At 41.4% G+C, this 22,405-nt stretch overlaps 1 protein-coding gene across 7 annotated transcripts in view; it reads left to right on the top strand.

The window, feature by feature from the left end:
* Cysltr2 (cysteinyl leukotriene receptor 2) overlaps positions 1–22,405 on the top strand; it is a 27,416-nt gene extending 5,011 nt beyond the window's left edge. Inside the window, exons 2-7 of one of the 7 annotated variants that reach the window (XR_004772474.1) lie at positions 194–245; positions 14,137–14,207; positions 16,032–16,176; positions 18,309–19,908; positions 21,069–21,266; positions 22,064–22,405. Coding sequence is in view for 1 of the 7 variants with exons in the window: in XM_035452936.1 (XP_035308827.1) it covers positions 18,353–19,321 (969 nt within the window). In the remaining 6 variants the exon portion in view is untranslated. The other 6 variants (XR_004772473.1, XR_004772472.1, XR_004772475.1 and 3 more) reach the window with 6 other exon arrangements.

The raw sequence follows: 22,405 nt of genomic DNA, 5'->3' as shown, positions 1-22,405 counted from the left end.
GAAAGACTTTTGAGAAATCACTTAAAATGTACAAACTGACCAAACATGATGTCAATGAGGGTGTGTGTGTGTGGGGGGGATATTATGCAAAAGAAACAAAAAGAACAGCTATTTTTACCTTTTATTGAAAGTGGATTCTTTTCTCACACAATATATCCTGATTACAGTTTCCCCTCCTTTTACTTCCCCCTAGTTCCTCCCTATCTGCACTCCAACCTGGATCTACAACCTTTCCAGGAGAGCAGGTATTGTTAAAGTACCAATACAAGGTGCAAGGGTAATTATGGGATATCGAATTTGGGGTACATATATTCTAACTATATTTTTCCACCCATGTAGGTTTTTTTAAAGTTTGGATTTTTATTACGTTTATTTCCTGTGTGTGTGTGTGTGTGTGTGTGTGTGTGTGTGTGTGTGTGTGTGTGTGTGTGTGTGCCCCACAGCATGTGAAAATGTCAAAGGACAATAGGTTGGAGTTGTTTTTCTTCTTCCACAATGGTACATCCAACTCAAGTCATCAGTTTGGCTTCAGGTGCCTTTACCTGCTGAGCATCTCAAAGGCCCCACTTTTGGATCTTTGCCCTCAACATAGCTCTGGCTGTATGCATCTCTTTGGGGCATCTCTTCTACCTGTATCTACATTTTATGCAGCAGAGGATGTCATAGGCATGTTCTGTGACTAAGTTCTCCTTTCAGTGGAAGGTGGACACACTGGTGTGTATATGTCTTGCACACCATCTGGGCCTAGCAGTTGTAGTTTTGAGAAGGTCTTCTGGCCTAGGCAAAGAAGGGTCTGGTTGCACCCATAAGTTCTCAGGGGTCATAGAGAAACAGACAGAAGCTGAAGGGCACTAGTAGGTCAGTTGCTGGAAGAAATCAGTGACGCTAACCACCCAACTACTATGTCTGAAGTAGGAAACTTAATGTCATGCAATTTGACATGCCTGGTCATCAGAACTAGCATATGAAAATGAAATTTGGAAGCTATTTTGGGGGCTTTCTGAATTTTCTTAGAGCATTAGCATTCTGGAATTTGATCAGAAAGAAGGTCAGATGACCCAACATCTCCCACCAATCCTGGTGGATTCCTGAGGAATCCTTTTTTGAGAAAGGTGGATGAAAATCTTACTTGCAGAGCAAACCATTAGATGAGGCAATTATAAGAAAGACATTTCTTCGTGCATTTGTAGCCACACAGTGACTTCGGCCTGTGTTAAAGCCACTCCACCTCCTGCCCCACAAGAATTCTCTGTTCCCTCAGAGCAGTCCCTGGTGGAAAACAGAATGGGTTTAGAGACTGTTCCTCAGGAGCGTCAAGCCACACTAGGAACCAAAAATGAGGAATGGACTGGTGGCTGTCTGCAGAAGAGAACAAAACAAAAATGAGACACAAACTGCACAGGCCACTGAGGGGGTACTTCAGACCTGGACATTGCCAGAGAAGGCCCGGCAAAGGTACTGACTATCTCTGAAATCGAGAGCGTGACATGGAGAACTACCTCCTCTCTGGCTTCCAGGGCCATGCATGCTTATTCAATGAGTTCTGGCTTCTAATGGAACTGCCCGCAAACCTTTTCCCCAGATACTGACAACACATAAATCAATGGCAGTTGGCAAGCAAAGAGTCATTAGTCTGGTGGCCCATAGATTGGCTTCCACTTTGGGAATCCTTGAAGCACCCTGAGAGAGACAGATGGAAGAATGGGGACATCAAAATCCCTAGGGTGCTGAGTCTGTGAAAAATGGACCCCAGGGTGTTCATTCCTTCCACCCTACTTTGGAAGCCCACTTCCTCATTTAAAAGCTGCCACAATCACAGTTATTTTATCTTTGTTTTATTTTTTTTGTTCCCAATAACTTAATTTGCTTCAACTCTTTGAGAAAAACAATTTGAAGTGTCTATGCAGCTTTGCGTTTCCAAAATGAGTTTGGCCTCTTCTGCAGCTCAACTCTACCCGTGTAGCTTAGACTTCAGGAGAGACTCGATGCCCCTTCCTGTTCTGAGGGCATATGAGTTACTAGTTCAGCACTCTGTTGTCTGGAGTTCAGAGAGACAAATACGTTTGAGGAACTTTCTACTCTGGAGGAGGGCCACATTCTCTCTGAATGACAGGGACCTACTATGGTGATCCTGTGTAACACATACAGCAGACACAGTGAGCCTTTCTCTGGTGTTCTCTGTGACACAGGCTCTGGCCTAAGTGTCATTCACATGTATCCTTCCAGCAAATCCATGAATTACCCGTTATTATAATCACTCCCAGTTCATTGAGAAGAAACTGATGGAAGACTTGGGGAGAGGGATGGGAGAAAGTCTTGAGCTAGCTGGCTTAATTCAGTTATTTGGAAGTAATAAGTATGGTGGGATTTTGATGTCCATAGCTTCAGTCCTGCCTGACAAAGCAAGGTGCCTACTCTTAAAGGCTTCAGAGGCAAGAGGAGGTCTTGCATTACTTCAAGGAAGCAGGCTTAGTTAATGTTACCCTAATAATTACGGGAGTGGAACAAACATGAAAGGCTTTGTAACAGTGGTCGCTCTGCTCTGGGTAGGGGACTGGGGCTTGGTTAATATGTAGCCATGCAATCTGACAGTAGCCAGGATGCCTCTGACCCCCAGATGGTGGTGGCGTGTGTTCTTACCTTGCTTGCAGCCCTTTCTGGTTCAGACCTGTTTGAGTCACTGAACAGTTTTCCTAAGTCATACCTTTGAAATTGGATAATAGTCATGTATACCACTGAACTCTCCCCTTCTTGCTAGCTGCATCCATTATGGCATTTGCAGATACAGAAACCACTTGTTCAAGGCACCTCAGCTAGTATGATGCAGTTTTGAACATTCCAGTTGTAGGTTCAATATAAAATGTCCTCTGTGGGCTCATGTGTTTGCACTTGGTTTCTGCTAGTGGCACTGCCATGGAGGGACACAGAAACCTTCATAACTGGAGTCTTGCTAAAGGAATTGAGTTACTGGGAACAGACACTGAAGTTTCATTTCTTATCTGTTCTCTGCTTCCTGACCGGATTGAATGTGACCAGCCACCTTGTTCTCCTGCTGCTATGCCTTCCTGCCTATGAGGGACTATATACCTTTAAATCTTGACCTCAAATAACCTCCATCCGTAAGGTGCTTTTCACCAGGCATTTGTTCATAGCATGGAGAAAAGTAAGTGTTCCTATTTATAAGGACCTTAAAGCAGGAGGTTCCTAGGTGTGGTGTGCAGTGCCCATGGGAGGTAAGATCCAGTTATGTTCCAAAGTTTGGGGACAAAGTGAAAAAACAAAATTGTGAGGAGAGTTATGAACTACAGGGTGTTATCAAAACAAAAGCCTCTTACAGCAGAGGAATCAACCCCACAGTCAATAGATTAGGTGTCAGAGAGGAGGAGAGACCTAACAGGGCTGTGGCTTCACTTGGACCATCCAATCTCACGGCTGTGTGGAACACACATGTCCTAATTATGTGGTATGGCAACACCCATTGGTCAGTGGTGGTGGTCAACACGATGTCTCACACAGGGGCCTGGCAGAATCGAGTATGCAGTGTGGAGGAGCTTGTTCCTTCTACGGTCAGTGGGATGTGTCTACCAAAGCATGTGAAGAACTAACCTTGGGCTTCAGCAGCATCTGTGTGTGCAGCAGGTCATAGAGCTGGTGAAAGAGAGAAACTAGCATTTGGTTAGCAACTCACCATGTAAAACTAACCCATCATTTCACTTTAAACCCAAAGCAGTCGTAAGGAACTAACTTTATTAGCTTTATTTTAAAAGTTGAAACCAAAACTTGGAGGACAAAGATTATACATACAGATGTAGAAGGATGGAGAGTCAAACTCGTCCTACTGGATTTCAGGGGGAAATGTGTGGAAGTCTTTCCTTACCCATGGTTTAAGTTACGTGTGGTCAACTGTGGCTCACAAATAGGAAACGGAAAATTCCAGAAATATTTTCTAAGTTTCAAATACGAAAATGTTTTGAGCAAGATGATATAATCTCCCTTCCCTCTGGTGAGAACATGTGTACAAAATACCTTCCTGTTAGTCATTTGGTACCAGGAGATTATCAGTCTAGGTGTCTTCAGAAAGAGTCTGGTCTGCCCTCCATGACTCAGCTGCTGGCAGCAAAAATCCCTGCAGCCTTTGCAGACCTGAGACTGATCTCTTCCATTAACTGTAGTCACATTTCCAAGGGCTTGTGAGAGACTTCCTTAACAAATGCAGTGGGGAAAAAAACCTTCAAAACATGAAGAATTAAGTAAAGTAGGTGGTCTAGGTAAGCAATTAGTTACAGCAAAAACATGATTAATAAAAGTGCATAAGCCAGGGGTAGTAGTACACGCCTTTAGTCCCAGCACTCAGGCAGCAGAGGCAGGCAGATCCTTGTGTGTTTAAGGCCAGCCTGTCCTGCAGAGTGAGTTCCAGGACAGCCAGGGCTACACAAAGAAACCCTGTCTCAAAAAAAAAAAAAAAAATCAAAAAACAAACAAACAAAAAGGTGCATAGCTTCATTAAGACCAAAGTTAGCATTATTCTTCTCACTTAGGAATATATCAAAGAAAGTTCCAGATATCTTAAATGATTAAAAAAAATCTAAATATAAAAGAATTGAAAACATAAAAAGTAAGAGCTAGTAGGCGTATGTTAGAGGGGTTGCACATTCTGTTACTTGGGGAGTTCCGCTGTTGATGTAGTTGAGATAAGTCATCCAGTTTCTTGGGGTCTGTGTGCTGTGTTCTTTGATGTTACTAAGTGTGAGATGAGAAATATCAACCTGAGGGTTTGTCTTCTGAAGTTCTGTAAGGCAGGTAGTCGTTTGAAGTACCTCCTACAGTCCTTTCCCTCTGAGCTTGACAAGAATCGTCTAGTTGGTGAAATCATCTGCATTTGGTTGTCCCTTCTCTAGTTCTTTGTCCTTTGGGAATTCACCATATGAAGCCTCTGTAATGGGTGTAACCAAAGCTGAATTTGTAAACATCAGGTTTAAAAGTCCCTTATGAGCTTGTGTAATGTCACTCTTTAGCTGAGATGGCTTGTGCAGTCCTTTGTCTTTTTAGGTGTGTGTGTGTGTGTAGAAATTTCCTATTTTAATGTATATGAGTGTTTTTCCTAGTGTTTATATATTTGTGAACTGGTGTGTACCCAGAAGAGGACATTAGATCCCCTGGAACTGGCATTCTAGATGCTTGTGTGTCACCATGTAGGTGTCCCCTGCAAGAGCAACAAGTGCTCTTAACTGCTGAGCCATCACTCTGAGCCCTTTTCTTTCCATTTTAATAAGACACCCCATAGTTATTTTATAAAGAGATAATTGAGGCTTCCCAAAAGTGCAAGTCATAGATGTAGAAGAACTAATGGAAATGTCTCAGGTCAAAGAAGCTTAAGCCTTAGTCAATTTTGATGGTTAGTGTCATTTGTTGACTTAACCACCAGTCCATGACACAATGAACAGTTTTTACAGTAGGATACATTTTACAAATAGATGTTACTATCTGTACTAAATTACACTTATCTTTATTATTTAACTTAGCAAGAATGCCACAAATAGTAATTATTTTAATAGGATTACTCCACTGCACACACAGACAGTGACTATGTAATAAGTTGAAGACTTTACCCATAGTGAATCTGGCTTTTAATTGAAACTCATCATCAGGTTTTAACTGTTCATTTGGTAAAAAGATAAAACATAAAACCCTTGTTCTATAGGCCAGTATTTCTATACATATTACTAAGAAAAGAACAATATTTAAGGTAACTTTCTTATTGTAAATGGAGTCAGCCCAGCTCTCCCTCAGAATAGCAAAGTGACCATAGAAAATTTTATTAGCCTACCACAGAAAACTCAGTTACATACACACCATTTGTATTTACATGTCAGCTCTCACAAGCTTTTGATGACATTCTTTAGCCTTCCTTTGTGTCATCATCTTTTATTTTTTGCTCTGGAACAATCCTTTATCTTGGGACAAAATCTTATTTTGTAACACAAAATCCTTTCTCCTCTAAAAGTGTTGACTTTTTCTTTAACTGTTTTTGCTGAAAATACACTGTACCTTCTGTGTTGCTTTTCTTGAGGTTTCCTGTCTTACTTTTCAGGAAACACCTTTTATTCTGTCTTGACAAGTGTCTTAGTTAGGGTTTCCATTGCTGCAATGAGATACAATGAGCAAAACCAAGTTGTGGGGAATGGGTTTATTCAATTACACTTCCCCACATCATTGACAGAAGTAAAGACAGGTACTCAAACAGGGCAGGATCCTGGAGGCAGGAGCTGATGCAGAGGCCATGGAGGGGAGCTGCTTACTGGCTTGCTTTCCCTGGTTTGTTGAGCCTGCTTTCTTGTAGAACCCAGGACCACCAGCCCAGGGATGGCCCCACCCACCATGTTCTGGGCCCTCCCCCATTGATCACTAAATGAGAAAAGGCCTGACAGCTGGATCTCATGGAGGCATTTCCTCACCTGAGGCCCCTTCCTCTCTGATGACTCTAGCTTGCGTCAAGTTGACACAAAACCAGCCAGTACAATAAGATAACGACACTCCAAACGAAAACCCAGGAAGCTGAAAATACCACATTATATCTTTAATATTGTATAGTTCTAAATGTATCCCAAACCTGGTGACACATGTTGTTTTAACAAATTTAAGTTAGCCATGTGTTAAATTGTAAGTCTTATTGTAACAGGTACCTAGAAATTGCTTTTCCTAAATAGGATTTTAAAAAAAAATAGGTCTATAAGGCAACTAAAAGCAAATGAAAGCCAGACATTTCTGTCTCTACCCTTTAACATTCCCCCTTTACTTTTGAGAGTCCTGTTTGCCTTAGTAGTAGATAGGCGGGTCATTTAATGAATACTTCACCAAATTATTTTATCCCTCTTTAAGCTGAAGGGGCAGAGATAAATAATATATAAATGTAATTTTTTTTGTCCTAAGTTCATGTAAAAGAGAAACTATCTAATGCTTATTGGGATTATCTGTAAACTGTAAGTCATTTTTATAAGCCTTTAAGAAGACTGAGAAGGTTTTAAAATAACAATTTTCTTTTTTTAGAGACAAGAAAGTTTTAGAGTTGTGTCTTATTTTGGATTGGCCAAGAAAACACCTTGACTTTTTTTCCCCAAGAGTCTGTAATCGGTCAAAAAAGCTAACCTAATACACTCACACCAAAAGGACACTTGCTTAACTATGTTCATAGCAGCATTATTCATAATAGCCAGAACCTGGAAGCAACATAGATTTCCCTCAACTAAAGAATGGATAAAGAAAATGTGGTGTATTTACATAATGGAGTACTACTCAGCAGTTAAAAACAATGACATCCTGAAATTTGCAGGCAAATGGACAGAACTAGAAAAAACCATCCTGAGTGAGGTAACCCAGTACCAAAAAGACAAACACAGTATGTACTCACTCATAAGTGGACATTAGATATAAAACAGAGCATAACCAGCCTATAGTCCATGACCCCAGAGAAGCTAGGTAACAAGGAGAACTCTAAGAGAGACATACATGGATTCCCCTCTGGAAAGGGGAAATAGACAAGGTCCCCTGAGAAAATTGGGAGCATGGGGTGGGGGAGAAGGGAGGGCAGAAGGGGAGGAGGAGGGAAGAAGGGGAGAAAGGGAGTGGGGAGGAGAACACGAGGGAACAGGATGGTCGAGATGGGGGAAGGACAGAGAGGGAGAGCAAGGAAAGAGATATTTTGATTGAGAGAGTCACTATGGGCTATTGAGAAACCTGGCACTAGGGAAATTCCCAGGAATCCACAAAGACGACCCCAGCTAAGACCCTAAGCATGAGTGGAGAGGGTGCCTGAACTGGCTGTTAATGAATACCTGTATTATCATCATAGAACCTTCATCCAGTAATTGATGGAAGCAGATGCAGAGATCCACAGCTAAGCACTGGGCCAAACTCCCAGAGTGTAGTTGAAGAGAGGGAGGAGCGATAACATGAGCAAAGGGGTCAAGACCAGTTTGGGTATACCCACAGAAACAGCTGAACTGAACTAGTGGGAGCTCACTGACTCTGGACCGACAGCCGCGGAGCCTGCATAGGACCAAACTAGACTCTGTGAATGTGGATGACAGCAGTGTGGCTTGGGCAGTCTGTGGGGCCATTGGTAGTGGGACCAGGATTTATCCTTAGTGCTTGACCTGGCTTTTGGAGCCCATTCTCTGTGGAGGGAGATCTTGCTCAGACTAGATAGAGGGGGGAGGGCGTTGGTCCTGCCTGAAAGTGATATGCCAGACTTCTTTGTTGACTCCCCGTGGGAAGCCTTACTCTCTCTGAGGAGTGGGTGGAGGATGGGGTGGAGGGAGGGAGGGGTAGCTGGAGGGGCAAAGGGAGTGGGAACTTGGATTGGTATGTAAAATAAAATGAGAAAAGATTATTTTTAAAATAAAAATATAAAAAAGTTATCCTAAAAATGTTTTTATTATACAAATGTGTGTATACACACACACACACACACACACACACACACACACACAAACACACAGGAGACACTCACATACACGCATGCATGCACACACACACATACAGATACATACACACACATGCATGCATGCACACAGTCACACAGACTGTCACACACATTCACACACTGACTCTGAGCAAATGTAGGAGGCTTCTCTGACCGTGTTGATGTCTGTCAGGTTCATCTGCTTCTTCAGCAGGAGCATGAATGCTCTGTCTTGAAATTTCCTCTGCAAAATAAATAATCAGCCCAGCACTTTTAACTCAACACTTCTTAGCCAGAGTATCACATGACCCCTGGTCCAGATCCTGCTAAGCTCCCATCTGAATGGACCATTAACTTCTTCTCCTGGCACCCAATGGCTTTTCTAAGCCAAAGTTCCAAACTTTTCCGTAGTCCAGTCATAATGCATCAAAAATAAGATTTTCTAAGATTACTGACAAAACCACAGATGTTGCCTTAGAGAAACAGTGTATTTTTTAGGTAAATTTGGGTTATCATGGCCCAAGAACATGGGTGCATGTAGCCCTAAATAGCATAGTCCACCAAGAAGATGAAATTTGTGTAGCTATAGAAGATAAGAAGTCATAATTCAAGGGATATTCCAAATCTGTAGATGGATACAACGAAGGGGGGAGATCTCTGCTGTAGGCCTCAGCTGCTGCGTGATGACACTTGTTAAGTCTGGGTTGGTGGAAAGTAGTGGGTGCTTAGTTAATGCAGTTCAGAAAGGAAGCTAAAGTCATATGCATAAACACCAGAAAAGGATTCCTCTTTCCAGTATTTAAAGAAATCACAGATCTGTTGACAACTTGAGTACAGACATGTAGCCCCTAGGACTATAAGAGAATAAGAATAAAGCTCTGGTGTTTTGAGACAGCATGCTTATGGTACTTTGCTAAGATAACTATAGGAAGCCAGCACAATCTCAAGGCTTAGAAATGCTAATTTACCTGACAGTGAGTGCCTAGAAACACTTAGACCCAGCTCCCTACTTTTCTTATTGATCAGTCTCTCCACCAGGCGGTACTCCCTTTCTCTTATCAACGTCACAGTCTAGATAAGCTGCACAATAATAGGAGCTGTTCTGTGGGATAGTACAATGTGTCAATGTTCAAAAAAATATTTCCCCTGTAAACTTACTAGAATAACCTGAGAGTGATCAGTGTTCCCATGAAACACACCTTTCTAAAAAATATTTCATGGGAAAAAAAAAACAACCCAAAACTAAACAGAAGGAGAGAAACTGCCTACACCAGGCTTCTACTTTTACGGGGTTCTGTAGAGCATCCTGAATTCCCAAAAGGAAGGGTGACTAGAGATTGCTATATTTCTCAGGGTGATTTGGCCATGGTGGTTCCTTTAGCAAAGCATCTCATGGGATTCATATTTTGTCAAAAGTACTCTGGGAAGTTCAGAATTAAACAAACAAAAACTTTTTTTTACATTATATTTGTGGCAGTATGAATGTAATTTGCCCCCAAAAGCTCATAGGGAGTGGCACTATTAGGAGGTGAGGTCTTGTTTGAGGAAGTGTCTAACTGTGTAGGTGGGCTTTGAGTTCTCCTATGCTTGAACTATTCCCCACGTCGCAGACCATTTCCTGTTGCCTGCAAGATGCAGAATTCTTATCTACTTCTCCAGCACCATGTCTGCCTGTATGCCACCATGTCCCACCATGATGACAAGGAACTGAACCTCTGAACTATAATCAAGCCACCACAATGAAATGTCTTCCTTTATAAGAGTTGTCATGGTCATGGTGTCTCTTCACAGGAACAGAAACTCTGAGACAATATTCATACCAGATAGTTTTCTTAGGATTTAAAATTTTTTTATTGGTGTTTATTCATTGCACATAGTGATGAGTTTCATAAAGATAATTTATTCCAAGTGTATCATGTGCTTTAAAAAAATAATAAACCAGCTATTTTTGTGAGTCATATTTTTACATGAGTGTCTGAAGGAAAATTGGAGAACATTCCTCCTGCATCTGAAATTAGTTTCTATGTCTCTGGGTAGCTTAAACTAGTGCTTTCCTATGTGTTTCTTATTCTTTGGATTATTCTGTAGACTTTCAGGAGCAATGCCATCTAGTCAAAAGTCATTATGAAAATGCCTGTAATTGAGCAGAGTTGGGTCAGTGGATTTGTATTGTGGGAAAGTGCACATTATTGGCGTTCTGAATTCTTATAATTTTATGTTGCCTAAGCATATATTTTAAATTCAATTTTTAGGGCTAGAGAGATGGTTAAAAGTATGTATTTCTTTTTTTTTTTTTTTTTTTTTTTGTTGTAGAGGATCAGAGTTAGGCCCATAGCACACAGATTGGGTGGCTCACAACTGATTGCAACTCCAGCTTCAGGTGATCTGATAACTTTGGGCACTCATGTGCAGATACTTACACCCCTCTAACACATAAGTGAACTAATTTAAAATACTTACATTGAATTTTTTTATACCAGAATCAGGACTCAGTCACTCTTGAAGGTTTCTGGTCCTAGCACTTCACCCAGAGGTCCTTGGTGAGACTGATCCAGATGGCTGCAGTATCCTTGCACCTCCTGATGATGCTTCCTGTAGAATAGCGAATACACCCTCCTTGGCTGTCCTCCCTGGCCACCGCGTCCCACATGCACCGTGAAGACACATAGGGCTACGTCTGCATCTTGTGTCTGCTTCCCACTGCTCCACTCTAAGTCATCCCTCCGTGGGGTCCCATCTCTCTCCCTGCTTACTTTGACTTAGGTGTATGTGGCTTCCAGGCAAGCTCTGTACCTGCCAGGACCTGAAAGGAAGAAAATCTTTTCATTTATACTTTGGGTGTCTCTCAGTTATTAAAGGGGTGCTTTCGTCTTCAAGATCTTCCATTTAAACAACTGGAAAAGGACTGCCTCAGGAAGAAAGTGTGAAAAAGCAACAACTACAGGCTTTGTGCTGTTGTCAAGTCATTTGAAATAGAGTTAAAAGAAGACTAGTTTTCTGAAATAAATGTGGTCATTAGCTCTGTAATAGATTCTGGAAACAGGGAAACTAGTACCTGGGTAATAAGTATATATATTCCTCAAGTGAGTGAGTGAGTGAGTGTGTGTGCGTGCGTGCGTGCGTGCGTGCGTGCGTGCGTGTGTGTGTGTGTGTGTGTGTGTGTGTGTGTGTGTGTGTGTGTGTGTTTTCCTCGTCATCCAGGGAGGGCCTTTCCACACTCTGGGACTACTCTGTGGCGTTTATACAGGTGCAGACAGAAATTCTAACTCTAGTTATGAAAACACTAAGGTTAATGTGATTACTCGTGACAGCTCTGCTTAATAAATTCAAATTTAAAACAAGAACAGAAACCAATATGCATTTCTCTGGGGTCAGACACAGCTTTTGGATGATTATCCCCAATGCTGTCATCCCAGCTGTGCTAACTGCTGCTCAGATCATACATAATATAGGGGTCTGGGTCTTCCACCAGCAGTTTGCTCAAGTATCCTGTGTTTGCTTTTTTTTTTGGAGATTTCCCTGAATCCTTTGGGGATAGAGGAGGGAGCACGGTTCACAGAAGGGGTGGTAGTTAGAACATCTGAACTTCTCTAACTCACAGGACAAGGTCTTGTGTGTCAATATGACTGTCCCATTGGGGCAGGCTGTATTATTAGTAGCATTTAATGGTCATTGATTATGACAGCAATAAGCTTTGTTGGGGTAATTGTTGAAATGAAATGACTGTTTTTTTGTTTTTGTTATTATTTTTAAAGATTAGGTTTTTCTGATATTGTGTCAAGACCTTGACAGAAGCGTGTTGTTGATGTAAAGTCAATATATGGTGGTTATAAGATGATGTCTGTGGCTGGTAATATGGCTCAGTTGATAAAGGTGTTTGCAGCCATGTCTGAGGACCTGAGTTTAATCTCTGGAACCCACATTCTAGAAGGACAGAACAAAATCCCTCAGGATTTACACACACAGTATGACATTCATGTGTGAGTATGAGTGTGTGTGTGTGTGTGTGTGTGTGTGTGTGTGTGTGTGTGTAGGCACTTACACATGTCCTCATTTGTGACTGCACACTTGCACACACATACAAAAATAACTAATTTTAAAAATTAAAAGGCTGATGTCTGAAATTAATCATGCAACAGAAACTTAAGCATCAGTGGGATATGGAAAGAAAATTTATTTTTGGTATGCTTTTTCTCCTGAGAGTTATTAAGCTTTGGGAGCAATCAGTTAAATTCAGAACAGTATTTGTGGTCTATGTAAAAAAATAATTACAAAGAAATTATCTTTCTTCCCCTGAGCAGCAAAAAACAATAATTGGTTCAGAATGACAGAGGGAGAGAAGGGATATTGAATCTGATAATAGAGTTGACCACAATATAATAATGGCCAAGTCTGTCTGTTGTAGAGTGACTGAGGATGATCAGAACACATGCTCTGTTATGTCTTGTGTGAAGCTACCTATTTCTACAATCAGTGGCTGCCACACAGCTTGTAGTGGAGGCTTCTCACTTCTGAAACCCAGCAACTGGGAGCTCCCACAAACATTCAGAGTGAGGATTCTTTAAGCAATAACTCCTAGTATTTGACTACAAGTGCCATTTTCATTGAGTAACATAATGCAAGGTTAAAGTATTGAAGTTTTTTGGTTAGCTGGGTTTCTTTCTCACAGTTCCCCTGAGGTTTTTCCCATAGAGATTCATGAGTGCTTCTCTGACTGTCATTTCCAAAAGACCAGATGTCTAGTCTTCAAATTACACAGAAGCTGCCCTGGGGAATCTTTTGAAGGCACCCATTTCCTGTAGTGGTCCATTGGGGAATAAAATAATAGAATCCAGGATTGGAAGCAACCCCCAAGTAAGCCCCTCTTAGGAACTCAGAGGGAGGTAGTTACTTCTCCAGGAGAAGGCCAGTGGTATGGCAGGTGTCTTAGTCAGTGTTCTATTGTTATGAAGAGATACCATGACCATGACAACTCTTATAAAGGGAAACACTTTTGGGGGGCCAGCTTACAGTTTAGAGGTTTAGTCCATTGTCTCATGGTGGGAAGCATGGCGGTGTGTGGGTAGACATGGAGCTGGAGAGGTAGTTAAGAGCAGGAAGAGGGGGTGAACCACTGGGCCTGGCTTGAGCTTCTGAGCCTTCGAAGCCCACCCCATGCCCAAGTGACACACCTCCTCCAACATAGCCACACCTACTCCAAGAAAGCCACCCTTCCTGATGCACGATAGGCCTATGGGGAAGCATTTTCATTTAAACCACCATAGCAGGAGACAGCCTTAGGTTGAGAGTTTTAGTTTTTCTTTTTTTTTTTCTTTTCTCATACTGGGGAATCAAACCCAGGACATCCTGCATGCTAGGCGGGTACTCTACCCTTGAGCTACAAGTCCAGTCCTTTTTTGTTGTTTTTTTTTTTTTGTTGTTGTTGTTTTTTGAGACAAGATTTCTCTGTGTAGCCCTTTCTGTCCTGAGACTCTGTAGACCAGGCTGGCCTGGAACTCAGAGAGCTCCACCTGCTTCTGCCTCCTGAGTGCTGGGATCAAAGGCATGCACCACCATCACCAGGTTGAGGGTTTTAGAACTCCCTTGGTTCTCATTACCTTTGCTGATGTTTGCAAATGATGACGATGACAAAGAAGTTTCTATGTAACAGACAAAACCATGTTGTTCTTTAACAGTGGTACCAGGGAAGGATTTGTTTCTTTGGCTGTAGAGAAGACTTGGAACTTCTTGAATTGGGAAGATAAAAGTAAGCTACTCCCCACCCCCTATTACAGCCAGAGTGCTCCAATGAAGACAAGGTCTTATGCAATCTCGATAGAAACAGGACTAGAGTAACCCCATAGACCTTTAGGGGATGGATGCTCAGAAGATCTTAAGGCTTTGGCTGTCTGCTCTTATGGCTGTATGAGGGAGGTGTTGCTGTAGTCAGGGTATGCATGGGGGTATTTTTTTTTTTGCAATCCTTTAAATTACCCCACCAATCCTGGCTTAATGTCACTGCTAACTGACCATGGCTGTTGTGGGAGTATCGCGAATTAGTTTTGCCAAATGTAACTTTTAATATAGCTCTTTCTATAATAGAAAATTACCTCATGGTTACTCAGTTCCTTTACTGTTTTATAGAGGTTTTAGTGTGTCTAGAACACCCCTTCCTCCTCCTGTCATTCCCTATCTTCCACCCTTTTCTAGTATCTTACTGTTTAGTCCAGGTTGGCCTCAAACTTGAAATTATTCTGGTTTAGCCTTCCAAGTCTAGGATTAAATATATGCCCCATCTTAACCTAAAGGATCTCATTTCTAACCATTCTGAATTCATGGATTCATCCTAATTCATATACTTTACATTAGCATAAATAACTTTTATCTTTTCTCTGCTGGCAGGTCTACCTGAGGCCAATTTATTCATTTTATTTCTGGAAGAAATTTATATTCCAAGAATAAATTCAAGTCAGTGACAATATAATCTTAACAATTTCTAGTTTTTCTTTTTTACTTATGAACCAGTAACACACAAAGATTAAGTCAGGGGTATCAGAGGAGGTACTAGAAGGTCTATAGAGGGTATGGTGATTTCCTAATAGAGGAACCAGATCCTGGACGTCTTTTTCTAAGCAGGAGGGGGCATGGTCACAGACTTTAGAGTGCTATGGTAATGCATAGAGGAAAATCAAGAAAGCTGCCTAGGATGGGTGACTGAGGTCCCTCCCCCCATTCAGTAAAAGCAGCAGGGAAATGACTAAGTTTAGTTGGGACTCCCAAAGCTAACTCAGCTGAGTTGGCTTAAGACTTCTAAAAGCCCCGCTGCAGCAGATATGACTCTTAGCCAAGACAGACACACAGGGCCCACTAGACCTAAGGAAAGGCCAAAATATATAACAGGTCTCTGATGTTCTTCCTGTAGTTTAGCTGACACCCTTGCTGACTTGTTCAGACTTTGCATGGCTGAAAAGAAAAGTGATGTCGTGGGCCTAGACTCTTAAAGAAAATCATTTGGCACATAGCTGTTACAATAAGTTTGTTGTTTAAGAATAAACATGCTTCTATCAATTTTTTTAGTATTTAATTTTAATTATCTATTCTCAGAGGATTTTATTAACATATACAATGTATTTTGATCATATTTCCTCCACACTCCTCCCCAGCTCCTCCCAGAAGCCCCTCATCTCCCTCTCAAGTTCATATCTTTTTTTTTCTTTACAGCCCATTAAGTCCAGTTAGTGCTGTCTGCACAGGCATGCAAGGCCATCCACTGGAAATGGGCAACTTAGAGGAGCCTAAGAAAAAAACTGAGTCCCTCTTCCTCCAGCTCATCAACTGCCAATAACTCTTGGCTAGGGGATGGGGCCTTGTAATCTCTTTCTCCACTTTTTAAAACCCAAACAAAAGTGTAACCCTTGGAATATATTTTTATTGACATATTTTACTTAAACATAGTCAACTTTTATTTTTATTTATCAGCTTTTTATGACTAAGCCGAATAGACAAAAGGATGCTCATATTAGTTTGAAGTTCATTAAAATTCAAAGGATATTTAGAAATCTGACTAACCACATTGTCTTTCTTGTCCTAGGATGAAGGAGACCATCTGTTAGAGGCCACCTGTAGCAACCTGAAGACACTTTGAGCTCCAAAAGACATATGATGGCCTTCTTATTCTAGTTTTTGGGCCTGGATTTGGGAAAGTAAGGGTCGAGTAGTTGTTCAAGAGACAAGATGTAAGTCCTACCTATCTAAAGTCAAGAAATAATTATTGCCAACATTGTACAACCACAATTAACAATAGTTGCTAGGAGCTTAACTTTGATTTTTGGGAAAGCAAGGGATCTTTCTGAAAACAACTTAAAAGGATGTTAAAGAAGACAAAAATAACTTTTATTGACAAAAATTACTCATGGGTATAAAAATAAGAATTATTTTACATAAAGACCCAAATTCTAACTTTACTTGTTCTGTACATTGTTTATATAATGATCTACAGCAGATCTTTTAATAATATGCCTTTATGTTTATATATCTAGATGGGTACATATATTCAAATAGCTGGTATTTTTAAAATGTTTGGCACACATATACTACCCTACCAGCCACCTGAGCTAGAGAGATGCTAACCTCATCATTACTCAGAGAAGCTTCTCTTTGCATTAAAAGCAGGGATCCATGGCTATTTGAGCTGCTGACACTATGTGACAACTGAGCACTTAGCCCCAAATAGGATATTGGAGCATTGGCCTGAAGCTCAGAGGGGAGCTAGGGAGTGGAGAGAACACAGGGGATGGGGCAATGTGAGAGTAGGAAGAGAGGGGGAAGGGCTACAAATGACTGTCTTCTAGGTATGACAAAACCACTGGAAACTCCAGCTCACAGTAGCTATGAATGGGTGCATGGGGCCTATATGAGACTGGGTTTGTCAATAGCCAGCCACAGATTCTACAGAGTCTTATAGCCCTACTTCTCTCTGCCAAACAACTGGCTACTGATGGATTTTAGAGGTGAGGTAGCCTGTTGTCTTCAGTTGTGAAGCCACCAGGTTTTGATGGATTGTTTCAAGCCAGTGGTCACACAAAGATCCTGGTTAAAATCATTGGTTCCCAAAGGAGAAGACAAGACTTGGCTGTAGGTAGGGCAATTGTGGGGGCAATGTGTATGTTCTGTGGGGACTTGAGAAGACAGCATGTGCTGCTCGTGTGGAATGAACTGTTGTGTTGATGCCAGTTCCATGTTGGTGTAGATGCTTTTAGTTTCTTGGTGGTTTTGTTTGTGTGTGTTTGCCTATTTACTCTCTATCGGTGCCTGTGGGGTTGTCTTCAGGTCACTAATATAACTGTGGATTTGCCGCCCAATTCTGTCAGTTCTGCTTCACTTATCATAGCTCTGTTGCTTGGTACATCCCATTAGAACTCGGGGGTCTTCATAGTAGAGAAGTTATTTTATCAGTAGAGAATATTCCTTTATTTTATGTTTTCTGGTAATTTTCTTTGCTCTTAAATCTAGAGCCATTTCTAATTTGGTTTGATTTGAGTAACTTACCTTTGTTTCCTTTTTCTCTGTACCTGTCAATATTGCTATCTGAGGTGAGTTTCTTGAGAGCAGTATCTAGATAGGTCTTTCGTTTAGACCATTGATATTTAGTGTATATTCAATATATTGGGGTTATAAATCCCTGATTTTTCTGTTTATATTACTTGTTTTCTTTTCACTGCCTTCATATTGGTTACCTGATACCTGAACTCTTTAAAAATTTTATTTTAATTTATCTTTAATGTTTTAGGATATATCTTTGTATAGTTTTTTTTAGTTTATGCTATTACATCATGCAAATACTCTTATCACAATCTCTCAGCACAGTTTGTCAGTTCAAATTGGGTATACAATATTAACCCCCTTCATATATCTTTATTTCCCCTCATGCAGATACACTAGTCAATTACTCTTCTACATTTACTTAAAGCCATATCAGACAGTATTACAGTTTTCGTTTCAAGGATCAAGTATAACTTGAATTTGAAAATGGGATGGGAAGATGCTGTTCTTGCATTCTTTTGCTCATTATTCTCTTTCCTTTTTTTCTAATATTCTAAGGCTGCTTTTTCATATATCACCTCCTGCTTGGGAACTTTATTTGTCTATTCTTTTAAAAAATTATGTTTTTATTTTATGGCATGGATGTTTTGCATGATGGTAGGTCCACCATGAGTATGCCTGATGCCTGTAGAGGTCAGAAGAGGGTGTCAGAGGAACTTGCTTCTCTCCAAGTGAGAATGAATGCTGCAAACGTTCAATCAATGATCAAAAAAAAGTGGCATTGAACAAAGTAATTTTTGTGTTTATTTCTTCTAATCCAATATAGAGAGAAAACTTATGTCTTAGCCTCTGTCCAACTCCATATCAGAAATGGAACCAACTGGGGCCTTCAGCAATAATAGTGACAGGAACTGTACAATAGAAAGCTTCAAGAAAGAATTTTATCCCATCATATATCTGATCATATTTGTCTGGGGAGCCTTGGGAAATGGCTTTTCCATATATGTCTTCCTACAGACTTACAAGAAGTCCACCTCTGTGAATGTTTTCATGCTCAACCTCGCCATTTCAGATTTCCTGTTCATAAGCACCCTGCCCTTCAGGGCGGACTATTATTTCAGAGAGTCCAATTGGATATTTGGGGATCTAGCCTGCAGAATCATGTCTTATTCCTTATATGTCAACATGTACACTAGCATTTATTTTTTAACTGTGCTGAGTGTTGTGCGTTTCCTGGCCACTGTCCACCCTTTTCAACAGCTCCATGTCACCAGCGTCAGGAGTGCCTGGATCCTCTGTGGGGTCATATGGATTTTTATCATGGCTTCCTCAGCGATGCTTCTGAAGAATGGCTATGAGAAGAAGGACAACATTATATTGTGCCTGGAGCTGACTCCCCAAAAGTTTAGTAAGCTACTGATCATGAACCACATTGCATTAGTGGCAGGCTTCCTGCTTCCATTTGTCACACTCACCATCTGCTACCTCCTGATCATCCGGGTCTTGTTGAAGGTGGAGATTCCAGAGTCGGGTCTGCGGGCTTCTCATAGGAAGGCGTTGATCACCATCATCATTGCCATGCTCATCTTCCTCCTCTGTTTCCTGCCTTACCATGCACTGCGGACCCTCCACTTGGTCACATGGAATGCAGATTCATGTGGGGATGAGATACATAAGGCCATGGTCATCACACTGGCCTTGGCTGCAACCAATAGCTGCTTCAATCCCTTTCTCTACTACTTTGCTGGGGAGAATTTCAAAGATCGATTAAGGGATGTGTTCAGTAAAGATCGTCTACAGAAATCAAAGGCAAAGTGTGGCCTTCCCTTTTGTGTATAGTTGAAGAACAGAATTAAGAGTTCAGGGAGCTGCTATGCAGGTATGGAGGACACCATGAATCTTGGTGCCCACCTTCATTCACTCATGGTCTCCAAATTACTTTGTAGCATCATAACCAGTGAGTCTTGGTTCTCAACATTTAATTGACTACAACTTTGCTAGTAAAGCCTATTTCAGAAATTTCATTAGATGTATTTTTAGTAGTTGGGACTAAATGAGAAACATAGGAAACATGTTTCTACTGGAATATTGCATTCTGAAATGTAACATTGGGAAAAATTGTCCAGCACAGTAAGCCATGCTTTGCTTCAGATCCCTATGCTAGGCCTCTGGCCCAGGCAGTCTAATTTCCTAACTTTAAGACATCCTCAAGCACCCCAGCTTCTCCAGATCCTATCCCCCTTAAGGCTCTCGAGACATAGCCAAACCTACTGGGGGCCTTGGTGCATCTTGGAGAGCATCCTAAGAACTCAGGAGTGGTCTTTGGTTTGAAGAGGAAGCCTGCTCTGGAACAAAGCAAGTCCAGACAATATTGGAGAAAAAGGAGGAGAAGGATTAAGACAAAAGAGAGTGAGCAATACCAAGAGGTAAAGAGTAATTTCATTTTTGTCCTAAGAGAGGGGTTCTAGCAACAAAATGGAAGAATTTGCCTTTTGTTTCTCTCTTACTAGGGATTAGGAAGATCATGAAGTTGGGGGTGGGTTGGGATTATTTCCCTAGGGGATCCAGGAATTGTTTGTGGAATAGGGAGGAGGAGGAGTCATGGATTTGCATCTCAATTTTACTTTGAGACTTGGGTTTGGATTGACATCATTGTAGTCATTGCTCCCTCCTATTAACCCACTGGGATGACAATTAAAATAAGGAGATGGTGCTATGCTTTGATTTGGGCCTTTGGGAAAAGCATTGGGCAGAAGATGAGAAGTGGTATAAAAAAAAAGTCCTTGATATTAGAAAAAGACACTTTCTATCTACAGAAAGCGGCTACAGACACTACCAGTTATTCACATGACCATTGTGTTGATCCTGATAGTCAAGTGTCATCCCCATGCTGAGAAGCCTGAGCAGGTGCTGTGCAACCATATAACCCATGCAAGAAAGCACAGATGAAGAAATGAAAGCTCTGAGAAATAAAGAAGTGGGCCCAGGTCTACATGGCTAATCAGAGTTTTAAACAGAAATGTTGACTGGATGCTCCCCCCTCCCCCTGCCACCGTTGGGAACCTCCAGAAATGCTCTAAAGTCTGGATGAAAACTCCCTCTCATGTCAGGCACACACACACACACACACACACACACACACGAACACACACACACACACACACACACACACACACACACACACACCTTTCTCATCCTTACAAGAAAACCAGAGTTTGGGAGCTGGAGAGATGGTTTGGGGGTTAAGAGCACTTGTTGCTCTTGCAGAGGACCACAGGTTTAGTTCCTAGCATCCACATGGAGGCTCATTGCCATCTGTGACTCCAGTTCCGCTGGATTCTATGCCTTCTTGTGGCCTCTGTGGGCATGCACATGGTGCACAGACATATATGCAGACAAAATGTTCATACATGTAAAAATTATTAAAAACAACAACAAACCCAAAAAACAAAGCCAAGGTTCTCTCCTTGCAGCTGTTGACCCCTGACACAGTTTGTGGGTGGAAGGAAGGTTATGTTCTAAAGTTGGAGGGAACTACAGGTAGTGTTGATATACAACGAGGACTCTGTTTCTTTCCTTTATTCAGCTACCAGAGTGATAACAGACAGATGTCAGAGAAAGGCCCCGGAACATCTGCCTACTAGAAAACTGTATCCCAGAGAAAAGGCTGAAAGATAACTGGGACTCCTCCAACCCCAAATCTAAGCATCTGCTTTATTATTTACCTGACAGTGAAGACTACAATCTGATACATCTGCTGCATTCCCAGAAAGCATCTAGCCAAGTGAGTCCAGTCCCACTCTTGACCGAACAAGTCAATGATCACACTTCCAATGGAAAACCCCTAAGATGCAAGGCACCAACAAGGAAGAACACAGAGGGAGACATTGTTAGTAGGAAAGGGCTCAGCATTTTATTACTCTTACACTTGGATCAGAAAGCACTGGTGTGTTGCTCCCAGACAAGAGGAGACAGGCAGCCAAGAAAGCAGAAATCTGGCAAAGGTGAAGACAACTCCCAGGAGGGCTAGAAAGCAGCTCATATAGGTAGGTCCAGGAATGCTGGGAAGGATAGCACCAAGAACAAGAAACCATTGGAGGAGCACACGTGGAGAGGGAGAGCTTGAGACAAACACATAGATAAACAGCCTGATGCAGTCATTATTATACTAGAGAAAAGTGTTAGCTAAGAGCATGAATAATAACTTGCACACACTACATGGTTGCATATTTACACAGAGAATGACACACAGGTAGAAACACTACGATAGCATCTTTCTCAGGAAATGTGTGGGGTGCATATGCCCATAGGGGAAAGAGGTACAGAAGCTTGGTTTTCCATCTTCTATCAGAGAGAATTCATGCTAACCAAAGCTGGGAGCAATAAATAGCCACACAGCATGCTGTCTAACCACGGGGAGTAAATGCTGGGAGAAGAAGCAAAAAGAACTGGAAGAGGTTGTATCCAAAGAGAAGTTGAGGGTGGGATGTTTGGTTTTAGTAATTGTCAACCTGAATAATTTGTGAATATGTACTGCTGAAATAAAATGAAACCTTCAAATCAGTTTCCTCTTTTTTACAGGTACACGAATCATGATAATAGAAAGGCTACCAGGAAAAATCTCTTACCAGGGTAGAATGTCTCTGAGGCAAGAGACAAAAGCAGACAAAAGCAGCTTCACTTTGCCAAAGTGAAGCTCAGGAGCTCTGAGGTGTTAGATACGGCTCTTTTTTGTTTGAGAGATTAGGCATCTCTTCAAAGAAATATACAAAATCTTCAAGTAGGGGAAAGGATATTTTTGTTGTGCAAATGCTTTTTCAGTGGAGGCCAGGACTGGATAACATTGTCTTTTATAACTGTGTTGAGTAACAAAAACTATAGATTTGATCACAGTTTGTTCTTAAGCAGAGAGGATATCGAACT

This window comes from Cricetulus griseus (assembly GCF_003668045.3).
Source record: "Cricetulus griseus strain 17A/GY chromosome 1 unlocalized genomic scaffold, alternate assembly CriGri-PICRH-1.0 chr1_1, whole genome shotgun sequence".
NCBI lineage: Eukaryota > Metazoa > Chordata > Mammalia > Rodentia > Cricetidae > Cricetulus > Cricetulus griseus.
This window is presented reverse-complemented; position numbering and strand designations above follow the sequence as displayed.